We start from the raw sequence: 14,690 nt of genomic DNA on the forward strand, positions 1-14,690 counted from the left end.
AGGGATAGTGGAGATAGAGCACAGGTTCCTTCTTCCAGCTCTTGCTTCCTCACTGCCTGGATCCTCTATCTCCTCCACTGTCTGGGAGTGGGGGCTAGAAGGAGGAACCTATGAAATGCTGCCGCTGTCCTTTTCCAATGGAAGCAGGGACAGAGCCACAGAGCTTCTCCTACCCTGTGCCTCAAGAAGCAGCTGTACCAGAAGCCCAGGGCACTTACACACGTGCAAGAAGCCTGCTCTAATGTGCTGGAAATCCAGCACATCAAAGCAGACTTGCTTAATTGAGTCTGCTGGAGCATGTAAATTGATGCACTCCAGCAGCCTCATGCATCACATGAATCAGGAGTACAGTGCACCTTTACTCTGAGAAAATGATGGCAGTACACATTGAACTAAAGCATGCTGAACGTGTTTTAGTTCAAAGTGCGCCACCAGCATTTTCTCAGCACGGGGACATGTTGCGCTGCTGATATATGTGATGCATTGGCACTTTTAATTAGCGTGCCACACTAATTAAAAAGGTGTCCTGTGCCACGTCAAAAGCACATGTAAAAATGCCTTTTGATTAACCTTGATCCCCTAAGATTTAGTTTCTTTTCTTCTGCTAATTATTTATCTCCCACCCCTGGGAATTTCTCTCTCTCTTACAACTGTTTCTTCTATTATACTGTATTGGCTCTCACTGTTCAGACCTGATAAAGAACGTTTTGTATTTGGAAGCTTTTCTAACTCTATCAAAACTGTACAGTTGATATGTTGATATCAACATAAGAAACAGTTGCCTATTGCATACAATTTCTTACACTTTCAGTGGTATGGTTTCTACAGCAATAAGTTTAGGTTCCAGTACATTAGGATAAAATTTTCAAAACATTTAAATGTATAGAAAAGCAAATAAGACTCAATATATTGTGTAATTCTTTGTCTGGGATATGGCTTAAGGAACTAAATAGTTCCCGAGCTTAGGAAATGACTCTCTCAGAAATAGTAGTAGTAGCTATATTTCAAAAGAACAATACCTTTTAGAAAACAGATTTTAAAAGTCATGCCAAAAGGAGGCATATGCATTTTTCAGACACTTCTATACATCAATATTTTCTACATGCTGTTTAAAATACTGAACAAAATATTGCACAAGAAAACAGTTTAACTGTTTGTCCCAGCAGTTTCTCACACTTCATCAGGCAATTTGTACTGAAGGAAGCATAAGGATGCTTTGATCTATACTACATAGTTTTACTAGTATCACTTGCCTTGAGCTTGACCTCAGGCTTAATATCTCTTCTGTCCTCTGGCACAATCTCAATAACTGCCATAGTAGGTCACAACCTCATGCCGCCCGGCAATGAAGCCATTAACACAAGCAGCCCAAAGATTCCTCATAGTTCCCTTCTGTGGCCCTCTATCACCACCATAAATAATACATCAGCTGTAATCACCGTTTTCCATCATAAATTTAGCAGTATTTACTACAGCAATATTTACTGTACTTACCCATCCAATATGACTCTGAATCCAGATGAACCCCCAATAGTCAGATTCTATACATGGAAAATTCAAAAATGTGTAAAACCTAATTATTGCAGGGTTATCTTAAATTTGCCTCCCCCCTGCAAACTGTAGCGGGGGATATGCAGAGGAAGAGTCAAGCAGCCTGGCCCCTGCCTCTTGCCCCCCATATTTTACCCTGCTGCCACCTCCTGGGTTTTTTACAGTCCCGTCTCTGAGCAGAACACCACTGGGCAGTAGCCATTGCCTCTCTGGATGCATTTCAGTGTCAGTGGCCACTGCCTAGGGTGCTCTGCAGGGTGTCTCCTAAGGGTGCACTTATTTTGACCCTACTGGCACTTCCTTTTTGTTATTTGTTGTCCCAAGAAATCTGTTGTTCCTCTGTCCTCACTGGTCCTCAATTAGTGGGGACCACTAAGTAATGTGGTGGGCCTTGGCCCATGCCTTGAAAGAAAAACAAATAGGCCTATCCTGCCCACAACTTGCTACCCCAGTGCCTGAGTACTCCAGCACCTTCCCTGCTCTGAGATGCCTGCCCTGGCACCTGCCCCACAAGTGCCTGTTCCTCAGCTACATGTTCTCACACAACCTCTGCTGGCTCTGGCTCCAGCAGGGCTCCAACTCTGCACCACTCTGGGGCATAAAGCATATGCTTGCTTCAGCCCCAGCCCAGCTGTTGCAGCTGCAGCAGCTCCAGCTAGGCCTTGGAGCTGGAACCTAGGCCAGAGCTGCTACCACTGCCTATGCTGCTTCTGGATAAGACTCAGGCTGGAGCAATGATGTGCTCCACAGTCCAAGCTGGAGCAGGAAGATAATCAGCTGGTGGAGGGGGCAGGGGGCAGAAGCAACACTGACCCTGATGCTGAGTTGAGACTGGAGTTGGAGCCACAGGAGCTGCCTCACCCCACCCCCACCTCAAATCTTGTACTTGAATCCAAGATGAGGGGATTTCTTCCCCAAGTTAAAGCCATGTTGCAATACCACATCCTATGTCATAGTATTTCCTACATGCAATTAATTGCTATAACATACAGATATGGGCCTGTAAGTTGGTAACCATTCTTGCACTTGTTTTAAGTGGGTTTAAATGTTTTCAGAAGCATTTTTTCTCATATGTTACTGTACATTATTGCTCAATAAGGTTTTGTTTTGTCATAATCATGATTTATTTTGTTTCACTGAACAGACCACTACCCAAAAATTAGTGATCCCTTTCAAGACTCATATAAGGTAATTAGTTTATTCAGTATTCATATGTATGTGTGGAGGTAAAATAACCACAAAGTACAACACTGCCCAACTATGGCACAATGCCAAAGGGAGCTTGTAAGGGCCTCAGCATATAGCACCACAGTGTGTTCTTATAATTGCCCTTGTGTCTGGCTATTCAAAAGTAGTCCACCATCTTTTCCACTTCCCTCCTAGCTGTTACAAGTCGTGTTTACCCTATGCTTCACAAATACTTATAAAACACAATTTGGTGCAAAAACAAAATAAATCTGTCTATTATTGTTATCCAGCTTAATCAAAAAACATCATTAGCATCCTTTCAATCTGTCAGATGCATATTCCATGGCTATTTTACCCTTGCTCAGACAATAATTTAGATCTTACCTTTCAGTGATCCATGTGCCCTCCACCTAGTTTCAAGACTCATGGAAGTAAAAGGTAACTTGAGTCTCTGAGAATCACATGTGTTATTGCTAGGCTATTAATATGAGTGTTTCTGGCAACAGATTTCCAAAAGGATGCAATTATACATTCTCCCTAACTAACCAATGTTACTATCAGTGAAATGTCCCCAGTGACCCATGAACGCTTACCTAATGATAGAGAAATAACCTTTCCCTTTCATATAGTTATCTACTGGCCTTCCAAAGCTCAGGAAACCCATTATAATTAAATCACTCTGTTACTTCTTGACAGTGCTCCACGTCCTGAACTCTAGGGCAACCATGGCTTTGCAAACCACCCCCAAACAATCTAATGCTGGCAACCTATTGACAGCAATCATACATTGCAAACCCAGACAGCATTATCACCATTCATGTCTCCTTGTCAAAGTAGGTCACATTTTGGTGTCTCAGAATGAAGCTCTGTGCGGAAGCTGGATAAATAACTCCAGAAAGGTGGCCTTCTGTACCTAAAACTTCTGCAGCCTTACTAATCACCAGGTTTCAGACACAATTTGATCGTACCAGTTAGTACTTATTTCAGGTCCCCAACATAAGTGAGTGGAGCTTGTCAGTGAGTGTCTGCAGCATCTTTCACTGTTCGTATCACCTGCTTGTCCTTCTTACTCTCATTTTTACTGGCTGCTGTGATAATACACAAGAATTAGGCATCCTGTTTTCAAAACCTCCACTGACCCATTTACTATTCAGGTTTCTACCAGCAGGATAGAAGAAAAACAGAAAATCACCGCAAGGAATGATATATTATGGGATTATATGAAGGAACTGTAGACATTTTTAAAAATGGCAACAGAAAACCCCCAAAAAACAAAACCCAAGAAGAAGATAATGAACAACCCCAGAAGAAATTTTGGAAACTTTATCCCAAACTCCCCGAAATCTCTGACAAGAGTGCTATGATCTCACAACACATTGAAAAGTCTCCCTCAAGTCACTGTGGCAAAGGATGATAAGGGAGGTTGGAACACCTGCCTACAGTACAGCACATCTTTTTCCAATAAAGTCTGTCATTGTGAGGACATAATATGCTAGGAAGGCAGTGAAGTGTGCCCCCACCTGAGGAAACTGTTATGTTGGCAGCTGTGTGGGGGCAAAAATGTTACCAGTGAGATTTTGTTGTGCAGATTTCAAGCATTTGATACAGACACTGATGCTCCTGCAAAGAGATACATAGTTTTCTATTACTGCTGTAAAACTACTTTTTTATACCGTGTATTTATTGTAATGAAAGGCTTTATAGTTGCACTATATCATTAAGTTACATCTGGAACATGTTTTTTACCATTTGGTTTATATCTAGCAAATAAAAGCTACTTCATATATTTAGAAGATGAAGATTATAGTGAGGTAGCTATAATTATACGGGCAAATAATAATATCACTGAGTCCTACCTCTGTTCAGCAGTCCACTGCAAATTGTTTAGAAGCAAGACATGGGCTGTTGCTTCATATCCATCAGTTCTCAACTCTATTACCCCTCATAATATAAAATACAAAAGTCTTCTTGCTTTGTGGGGATAATTCACAGACAAAACAAAACAAGGAGTGATCACATTCCAATGTTTTCAGCAACCTTGCCATGGTACATTAGCTTCAGAAAAGCACACTGCCTTGAAAAGACATCCAAGTCCCACAATACAATCAGTGAATCTCTATACCTGGAAACAGAGATTTTTTAATATAGATAGGAAACATTTCACCAGACCAGTAAACAGAAAATATGACCAAGAACAGCTGATGTGTCAGCTTTGGAAAATGTTTTTATGACACAAAAATTTTACTTAATTTCCTTGCTTTAATTTATTGCATAATTAAATTTATTATGAGGAATTAGATAATAAACCTGGGCACTAAGCTTACCAGCTGCCTATTAGTAAAATCAGTTTTTTTCCATCTGTGTATATATAAAAACATATTAAAATAATGGCTCTCAATTACACAATTCAAAGGCATACATTACACTTTCCCGCTACTAGTTATTCAACAATTATTTCAGAAAAAGCATACAACCTTTTAATTCATATGCACATAATAAATCAAACTGGGTCAAATTGTAATTTTTTTTTAACTTGAGCCACACGACAAGACCTAGTCACAAATTTTTCATTGAACTCACTCTTCTCAAAAATATGCAAATTTTGACAAAACTCTTGTGAAAGTGTTGCCATCTCCTGGATGGATTTCTATCAGGGACTTTATCCCACCTCTTCCAGATCCCAAAGAATTGCCTTAAGCACTGGCTATTAGCTGTATTGGGCCTCTCTGGAAAGCTGACTGTCCACAAAAAAAACCCCACACATTGCTCATCAGATGCCACAAGGAATGAACCTCCATTTACATGCTCTGGCTCTGCATCCTTCCAACTCTGAGGTCTCTGGTTATAGTCATATGCTTTGAACCTGTGTGTTTAAATAATTTCTATTTCTTAAAGTAGTGTTTTTCTAAGCATTAAATATATCTAGTTTGTACTGGACTTGATCCAGAAATAGAATCTAATCTTTTCTGGAGCAACACTATGGCAATATTTTAATCTATAGCCCAAATAAGAGGAAACAAACAAATGGTGACTTGCAATCTTTGTTAAATTAACTGTTTAAAAAGGTGAATTCTTGTTGTTGTTTAACTATCCAGGGCTTTACACGCATAACTCCTGATAATACTATGGGAAGCAGTATTTATAAATCCAAGTACTTGAGATGAACTTGTGTAACCCAAGACTGAATCCTATGTGTATGTAAAGATAAGCCAAAATGTACCACTGCATTTGTCTTGAAATTCTCTAGTGACAACATATATTAATACACCTTCATTTCTACCATGCTTTGAATGGCAGAACAGAATAGAAATGGAAAAAATACATATGAAATCTAAAACAATGTTATGATCCTGCCAACAGACCTTCATTCCTAAATCCATGGTACAAATTCACATGAGAACAACAGGATGTGGAAATGAATAGTCAAAATGAATAATGCAAAATGTTATCCACACATCAGCCATTGAGTTAAGACTCTTTTTTTTCAGAGCTTACTATGGCACCCAGTCATGGTGAGAACTCACTTAGACTTGCATTTTGACTGGTCATCCTTCAAATATTTTACAGGTAGGAATAAAAAATTGCATTATTGTTATCATACTAAGAAGTACAATTACTTCGGAGTAGAAACAAATAAGAAAGAACACCCTATTTCAAACAACTCTAGAATACAAACACATTAAGTGCTTGTGCAAAATACATTGCTGATTCCAGTGGTGGTTCACTGCAAATTCTTTTGTTGCCATGGTATGAAGTGTGAAAAACAATATTGTGAGAAAATTAAAAAAAAATAAATATCATACAAAATATTGTGTCTGTTACACTAAACGAATCCAATATTACCTTCTTTGCAGATAGTAATTACTTAATGACTTTTTTGCAGCCTCAATTCCTTTCGTTACCAGTACTATTGATGTTTAATCACCGATGACAGGGCTGTCTAACAGGCAGCCTTCAAGCCACATGCAGTCCAATCTCCTACCCAGGTGCAACTCTACATACTGCTTCTCAGACTGCTGCTACTGGGGTCTCCAGGTTCTTCCTCCTTCCTCCACCTTTCACTTCCAGGTTCCAGCCCTGCGAGGGGTGGGTCCGAGCAGGACAGTGGGGCTGGGAGACCAATTGATCCCACAGGGTGTGGGCTGCGGGAGGTCCATGGCCTGTGTAGGTGCAGTCCGGATGGCATGTGGCCCTTGCCCACTCCAAAACTGAACAGCCCTGACCTAAAGGATTCTTTACCAGTTCTACAGTTCTGAAATCCAATTTTGGTTTGTTTGTTCATTTGTTTTCAGGAAACGACTACCATACTCACATATACGGAAGGAACTGTTCAGCAACATGACCACATTGTTTCCAATAGATTCTCAAATGCAGAAAGCCAGGCCAAGGCTTATGGGCTATTTATACCACATAAATCCTATTTTAAAGAAGCATTTAGTGCAAATGAGCTTTTGCTATTCCTCTTCATATGGTGAACTAATTCCTGAATTAACTCACAGTACAGAATATGTTAAGATATTAATTTCCTTTGAAGAAATAGTTTTTCCCATCATTACTGCATATACATGATATCAGGGCTTCAATTTTGCAACACATACCATATAGAGAGGTGCACCCACATAGAGTCCCACTCTTATCAATGTAGACCACTGGAGCTTTACCTCATAGGGACTCAAGGTGGTAGGGTGTTTGAAAAATAAACATTAAATTACAAGTTCCTCCTAGCTATATAAACAGAAGATCCAGTCATACAACATGGTCCCCTGGGCTACTACAATATAAACAAACACCAGCATATAGCCACATTTTGCACTGCCTTACACCTCACGTGAGGAAGACACTCAGCTTAGCCAAAATGGTTAAGCTTCTGGCCCTGTCCAGTAGGAGAAATTTGGGCATTTAAATGAAGGTAAAAACTAATGCTTCAGAACAGAGTTTTAGATACCACTTAAAGACTTACGTCCAAATTGCACTTAAGATACCTAAGTGCTTTCTAATGATCAGGGATCCAGGTTTTCTGGTTGCTGTGGAAAAACGTAGATTTTCTCACTTGAAGGAAAAAAAGTAGATTTTCTATTTTAAAGAAGAAAAACAAAGATTCTCCTCTTTAAAGGAGCTGCTTGGGGCTGGAGGGAGTGGGGGGAGGGAGGTTGGAGGCAGGGGGGTGTGCCATGCATCTTCATGTGCACACAAATGTGACTGACATGCAGCCAGGGTTGGAGGGCCAGGGCTTGGGGACTGGCCAGGGGACAGTATGTGAGTCTGTGTGTGGCAGGGGTGTGTGTGGAGGGAATGGGTGTGCAAGGGCTGGTGCTAGGGGAAGGTGTCCAGGCGCTAGGTCTGCAGCATGACAGCAGGGTGGGGGAAGGTGCCTGCCCTTCAGGAGTGGCAGGGAGCTGCATGGTTGGGCCAGCAGCACCAGAGCCAGCACCTGTGCTCGCTGGGATGGAGTGGCTGGAGTAAGGGGCACCAGGGCTAGAAGGGCTGTGGCCTGGGAGTGAGGGGCACCAGGGGAGCAGGAAACTGTGGGTTGGGAGTATGGGGCACTGGCAGGGCCAAGGGGCTTGGGAGTGAGGAGCAATTGCTCGGGCAGGGGCAGGGCACTACCATAGTAGTGCTGCTCAGCACCACAAAGCAGTGGCGGAGACAGCTGAGCCTCCATCCTGGTGAGCGAAGGAGGCAGGGGGAGCTCTGATTTTCCACAATAAAAATAATAATAATAAAAATAAATACAAAAAAAATCAAATGCCAAAATATATAGGTATTTAGAATTTATTTTATTATAATGATTGAGGCACTGGTAGGCTTCCAAACTGTTTTAAAATTGTAAATATATCAATAAACTATTGTGTTAAATTGATACTTCTACACATAGTGGCATTTTCATTTTAATCACAGAAAAAAGATGGATTTGGGTTTTTTTAATCAGAGATTTTTGGCTTTTTATCAGAGAATTTATAATTTCTAAACACAAAACCAGGATCCCAGCTCCTAGTGTTTATTTTAATCCAGTATTTACCAAAAAAAGAAATGAATTTTAACTTACCAAGAAACATATTAATGCCATAGTGTTACACGCATAGGACATCAGTCTTGTGGCATGTAATCCATTTTGTATTGACAGAGGGAATCAAATATGTGAATAATTAAACAAGGGATACTTTTAAAAATGTGCTGAAGAAGGCTGATATGTCAAACAGTTTTGCATGACATTTTCCAAAATGACCTTAAAATGGTAAAGAACCAACTTTTTAAAGAGATTGGACTATACATCTGCATGTACAAAGAAAAGAAATGCGCAAACAACACATGAGCCAAAGGAGAGATATTTTTAAAGCTTACCATTATCATTTTTAAGATTTCCATTGCTGAGCTGCTTTAATCTCTTCTGATGTGACTTGCCATTATAGTGGATTTGTGCTTGGGCAGCAGAATTCAGCTGAATGTTGCAAACATTACACAAAGTGAAATTGGTGTGTTTTTTCTCCCTCTCTTTTTTTTCCTCACTGTCATCAGGTGTTAATTCTGTCTCACTTTCTCTGTCTGGTGCACATGTTAAGTCTGGGTTATACGGATGATTGTCATGTGGTAAATCAGAGCCCCAGGGCTTCTTCATATTTTCTAAAAAAAGACATAAAAATTGATGAGTAAAATACAGTTTTACGCAAAACATTTAAACATCTGGAAAACAGAAAGAAGCCAAGGCTTCCAATTGTATGCTCCAATTGTAAGTCTGCAGTTCTGTGTTTTCATTTGATATTCTGCCTTCCAATTTTGCTTCCCATTGCATATTTTTATAGTTAAATCCCATATTTAAATAAATGAAAGTGCTTGCATATTTCAACAAGACTTGTAAATCTATCACTAGAGTTAACTGCAATATATTTTTTAATTTTATTTTGACTTCCTGATTATTTTGCTTCATTTGTTCATTATTTGAACAGAAAGCAAATAAAATATGGAAAATAGTATGATAATTATAGTCAGATAATACCTCTTCAACAATGTGTGCCAAGCCAGTTCGGTGATAAAGAATTCTATGTTAAATTCTATATACTAAAGTAAGTTGTAGCTTTTAATGGAAGAAATGTTGTGATCTAGCAGCTGGGTTACAGGACTAGAAGACAGAAAACTAAGTTTTGTTTTCAGTGCCACTGTTGATTTGTCATGTGATTTAGGAAAACTATAGTAGGAAATTCCCCTATACATCAATTTCCTTCTGTGCAAGCTAAAGATCTTTACTTGACTTTGTAACATAGTTAGAGCTTTGTTGAGGAGCATCAAATAAATGCCAAGTCTTGTTTTAGCAGATGAAGTGCTGGTAATCCACTGGGTTATCCTTTATTGTTAAAAAAAAGGTATATTTCTTGGTGAATCGCACAGTTTCTCAAAGTTTCTTTGAGCCAGATCAAAGGTGGCAGGTGTGACTCTTCTCATCTAAGTCTGAAGTAAAGTGTGAACTATAGCTCACTTCACTAAGCTTGCTTGGCAATGAAGTGGGGGGAAAATCCATTCTCCCTTGGGTTACCTCGTTACACTTAATGTGCTTTAAGTGCACAGAAAGCACTTTATAGCCATAACACAACAGGCATCTACAACACACTTTAAAAATGGTGGATTCCACTCTAAGTCGACCCTGGATAGATGTGTAGTAAACTAAGGTACTTTCTGTTAGAGCGCTTTATTGAGTATCTGTGCCAGATCCCATCATGGGTTAACTTAGAGCGCAATCACTGCCATCCCAGACAGAGTTGTGCAGGGCCACACTCCAGTCTTGGGCAGAACTCTTTGTTCTGCCCGTGCTGGGCTGGCCCCTCCTCCTAAGCTGTCACTGACCTGAGTGAATGACAGCCTCTCATCCCAGTTCTACGTGCAGCCTGGAGAGGGCCCCCCCCCTCACAGTTTAATGGCCTGGGGCTGGGGAGTGGGAGGGCTGGGCCAGGCCAGACCAATGCAGCAGGAGGGGATGGGGGGAAGGGAGCCTCTCTTGCCATGAGGCCCTCCCCACCACCACAACTTGCTGGCTGTGGGACGGGGGAGTCAGCCCAAGTCCACATGGCAGAGGGTCTCCCTCCTCCCCCACCCCCGCCCTGGTTCCTGGTGCACAAATGTGGGGCTGAGCAGCTCTGGTGCAGATGTTGGCTGCTACTGTCAAGTAGCTTGGGCAGGGGGAAATGCTCCCCTCCCCCATTGCAGGGACCCAGCCCCACCCAAAGACTGCAACTACCAAGCTGTGTGTGGGAAGGGGTGGCAGGGAGGCTCCCTTTCTCCCCTGCCCAAGCCTCTAGATGCCAGCAGCTACAAAAAGCTGTGCAGACCCATGTTTCACTGTACCAGAAACTCTGGTGGCGGTAGAAAAGGGGCAGTGGAAAAGGAGCCCCCCTTCAGATTTATCCAAAGAACTTTGGCTGCCTATAGAGAAACAATAAATGCATTTTTTTCTTTCTTATTTGAATCTTCAAAAATTTTATAACTGAATGAAAATTAAACTTGGTATCTAAATACCGATTCTCCTGTCACACCACAGTTTAAACAAAAGTATCTCCAGAGTACTTAATGGAGGAGAAATGAAAAAATGTGAGGAAAGTCAGGCTCCCAGAACCTAAACTTTTACATTTCAAAGGCAAGGGGAGGTAGAGGTTAAGAATCATACAAACGAACTGTTGCATGTAAATACAACAGGGTTATTTTATTATTCAAACTATGCATGACAGTATATGAATGCAACAGTATACAGTGTAAGCAGAATACCTTAAAAAAGTGTTTGTTCTTCAAACTCAATGGATAAAGCAATATTTAGCCAAGTCATTTAATTTCTATTTTAAGAGAATAACTCTGTACAACTGTAAGAATGATGTCACTTTTATTGCCTCTATAATACAATCAAATTAACCATGCCTTAGGAAAGGGAAAGAGAGTTAGCCAAGACCATCTTAAGTTCCAGATCCAGATTTGGTTTCTGCCAAGGTTTGAGTCCAAAAGTGAATCAGGACTAGCCTTCAGATTTGGATCTGGCCTTACCAAAATATAGCAAGCTGTTCTTGAGAGAGCACCAAATAGTAGAAATTTCATGTGATCCAGCTGTCAACAGCACCAAAGCACATTCATTGAACTAGAATCAAATCATAAGAAGCAAGTTCAGATCAAAAGATGCCAATCTAAACATCCCTAAATTGAAAAGAGTTTCAATCCAAGAGTTCCAGTTTGTTTCATCTCTTATTTAATATGGGGTTATTTTAAACAAGTTAAAGATTATTTAATAAAAATGTTGTTATAATTATGGAAAAAAACAAAGGCCCTACCCTGAGAGGTTCTTTTTATTGCTAATGAAGTCAACAACTCTCAGGATCAGTTAAGTTAATTCTATCATACTGTTTTGCTTACAGATACAGTCAACTATGTATTTTATAGCATTTACAAATGTAAAGGAAAAGGGAAATAGAATAACATTAAAAAACTGGATCTAGGGCAACACCAAATTTAAATGGGAAAAATACAAAAGGAGCAATTATTATTAAATAAATGTTTTATGTCAACTGTGAATTTTTAATGAGCTAGATCACATACATCTGCATGACGCTGTGACACAGAAGGAAAACCTGCGGTTTTGTGTTTATTTGTTGTTCTTAATTTGTTTTTTCCTAGAAGTACTTCTGATTGGACAACAGAAGACATAGATATCCCCAATAACACAGATTCTCTGGAAACTACTTGGAGATACTGCTCCATCATCCTTCTAGTTATCCTTCTAGTACATTATTAAGTGAAGAAATTCAGCATCTAATCAAATAACAAACAGCATATTAAAATGATAATATGATCTCCTAATTTTACCCACTTTCTTAGAATTTAAATGAGATGAAGATAACTTTCCACCCCCATTTGTATATGATACATACGTTATATAAAATCTTTTGCACTCAAAACATTCCCCACTAGAGTGCAGTATGAATTTAAAATTACCAGTACAGTATTCTTTATTCTTACAGTGCTCATCATATGGGCACAGGGTTATTGTAACATTCCCCTTTCCAAGTGTATACATTCAACTTTAAGTAAATATAATGCAGTAAACTATACATAAACAACCCCATGTGCATACACACGCATACATGGTTCTTTTCCATTCCATAATATCTGCACAGATAGATGGGCAACCTAATGGCATGGTACAAGATCACACTAATGTTAGGATCAACTGACATGATTTTGTATTAATTTTATTATTGGAGAAGCAACTATAAAGCAATAGAAATACAGCAATCTCATTTTTGAGTAAGAAATAATAAAATGCACAGTAAAATAATACACAGTAATATACTGCAAGGAAATTACATTTTAGAAATAAATGACTCAAGATCCTTGATCATTTCGTCTGTGCTTTCATTAGAAATTTGTGATACTCTAAACTATCACTAGCTATATTGTAAATCTGGAGCAAGAATGGCACAGTAGAGGAAGCTGACAGAATAAGGAAGAAAATGACACAATGTTAGGCAGATTGTCCAACCATGCCCCGTCACCAGTTTTTTTTCACACGATGTGTGAACTCTGAATATGTAATAACAATACTAGGAATGTAGGCTGCTGTTATTCACCTTTCCCCTCACCCTAGACACCCTCAGGACTCTGGCTGCAGGGGAGACAGTTTTAAGCAATTTGTTGCTAAACACTTCAAAATAATTTATTAGACTATCCCCTATTTTATAGGAACAATAAACAACAAATAAGCAAGAACTCATGAAACTGACCTACCAGCAGTCCAACCACAGTAAGCTGACTCTTGGAAGAGCAGCATGAAGACTATATGAGAGAAAATAAGAGAGTAAGAACATCTCAGAAGACCACATTTCAAAAGTGGCCTCAAAGTGCATGCCCACAGTTACATGTATACATTTTGAGCATCAAACAAAAGCTGATATTGGATTGCTATTTTTTGTTTGTTTGTCTGCGTGTACAACCAATATTTAAGTTGTTGGTTGCAGGAAGAACGTTTCTTTAATATTACGTGGTAAAATGTTTAAAAGAGGGCACAGAGTCCTATTTGGGAAAAAAGGTAAGGCTCTTTTAGTTGCTACTAATCACTTAACTTAACTTACAAAAATTCTTGAAAGATAATGTTCCTTTTTCCAGTCAATTATGGGTCATATACGTAGATTTATTTTCAGTCAGTTACTAAAAAGTTCTCAGCTGTTGAGAATCTTAGGAAGAACAGCAGTGCACTAGAATAGGATTAGCAAACTAACTGAGAATTCAAAAATTCAAGCCAACTTAAAATGGCATTATGGATAAATGCTGAGACCTATTTTCCCTGGAGCTCTGAACTCAATTCTGGCTCAATGATGCTTACCAGTAAAATGAACTTTGAATTACAGTACAGCTTTATATAGAGTACAAAACTGCCCTATGTGGAAAACCAACATGGCTATAATTTGCTGTGTTCGCTGGCTCAACTAATAGAGCTGCCTACATTCTGGGGATTCCGCTACTGGGACATGACTGGTTAGAAATTACGGAGGTTAGAAATGATGCCCTTTCCATGAAACAATTACTTCATCTATTTCATGGCCAAAATGTGTTTTCCATTTAGGGATAAGGAGAGACAACTTTGTTCTACAATTCTAATTATTTTTTCATAAAAGTGTCATGTGAGCATAGAGAAACCAAAGTAAGTACTACATAGTGTAGCCATATGCATTCAGTCTGGTAAGGAGGCTAATACAGGTTTCCCTTGCTTTATGCGGGTTCTGTAGGTGCGAATTCACTCTTACGTGATGACACTTTTTATACCAAAATTTTGTTATATGCAAGGTAAATTCACTTTTATGTGATTGGTGTAGTGGAAGCCCGCAGTCAGCTGCTTTGTGTGGTACATTGTAGGAGTAACGCACTCCAAAATATAGTCTTCTGTGTGGATCTTTCAAAAAAGGGAGGAAAGAAGACCCAGGAAA

At 39.5% G+C, this 14,690-nt stretch overlaps 1 protein-coding gene across 2 annotated transcripts; it reads right to left on the reverse strand.

Annotated features, from left to right (window-relative positions):
* Positions 1–8,711: 8,711 nt before the first annotated feature.
* LOC109310649 (zinc finger protein 385B-like) lies at positions 8,712–13,538 on the reverse strand. 2 transcript variants are annotated; one of them, XR_002101286.1, is made up of 2 exons: positions 11,761–11,846; positions 8,712–9,360 (listed from the first exon to the last, which is right to left on the reverse strand). XR_002101286.1 is itself a non-coding variant. In XM_019535938.1 (2 exons), exons 1-2 carry the CDS (start codon positions 13,535–13,537, stop codon positions 9,071–9,073), a joined length of 333 nt encoding a protein of 110 aa, XP_019391483.1. In that variant the 5' UTR covers position 13,538; the 3' UTR covers positions 8,712–9,070. The 2 variants fall into 2 exon arrangements, 1 of the variants encoding a protein (XP_019391483.1); XM_019535938.1 differs by lacking the exon at positions 11,761–11,846 and adding an exon at positions 13,495–13,538.
* Positions 13,539–14,690: the final 1,152 nt, after the last annotated feature.

The sequence above is a fragment of the Crocodylus porosus genome, unplaced genomic scaffold (genome assembly GCF_001723895.1).
Source record: "Crocodylus porosus isolate Cpor-Errol unplaced genomic scaffold, CroPor_comp1, whole genome shotgun sequence".
In the NCBI taxonomy this organism is placed as follows: Eukaryota; Metazoa; Chordata; order Crocodylia; family Crocodylidae; genus Crocodylus; species Crocodylus porosus.

Bases quoted from the DNA above. Each gene is read 5' to 3' on its own strand.
- LOC109310649 (XM_019535938.1), bottom strand. From the start codon at position 13,537: ATGCTGCTCTTCCAAGAGTCAGCTTACTGTGGTTGGACTGCTG. The intron at 9,361-13,494 runs GTAGGTCAGTTT...GTCTTTTTTTAG, and splicing joins TTACTGTGGTTGGACTGCTG to AAAATATGAAGAAGCCCTGG.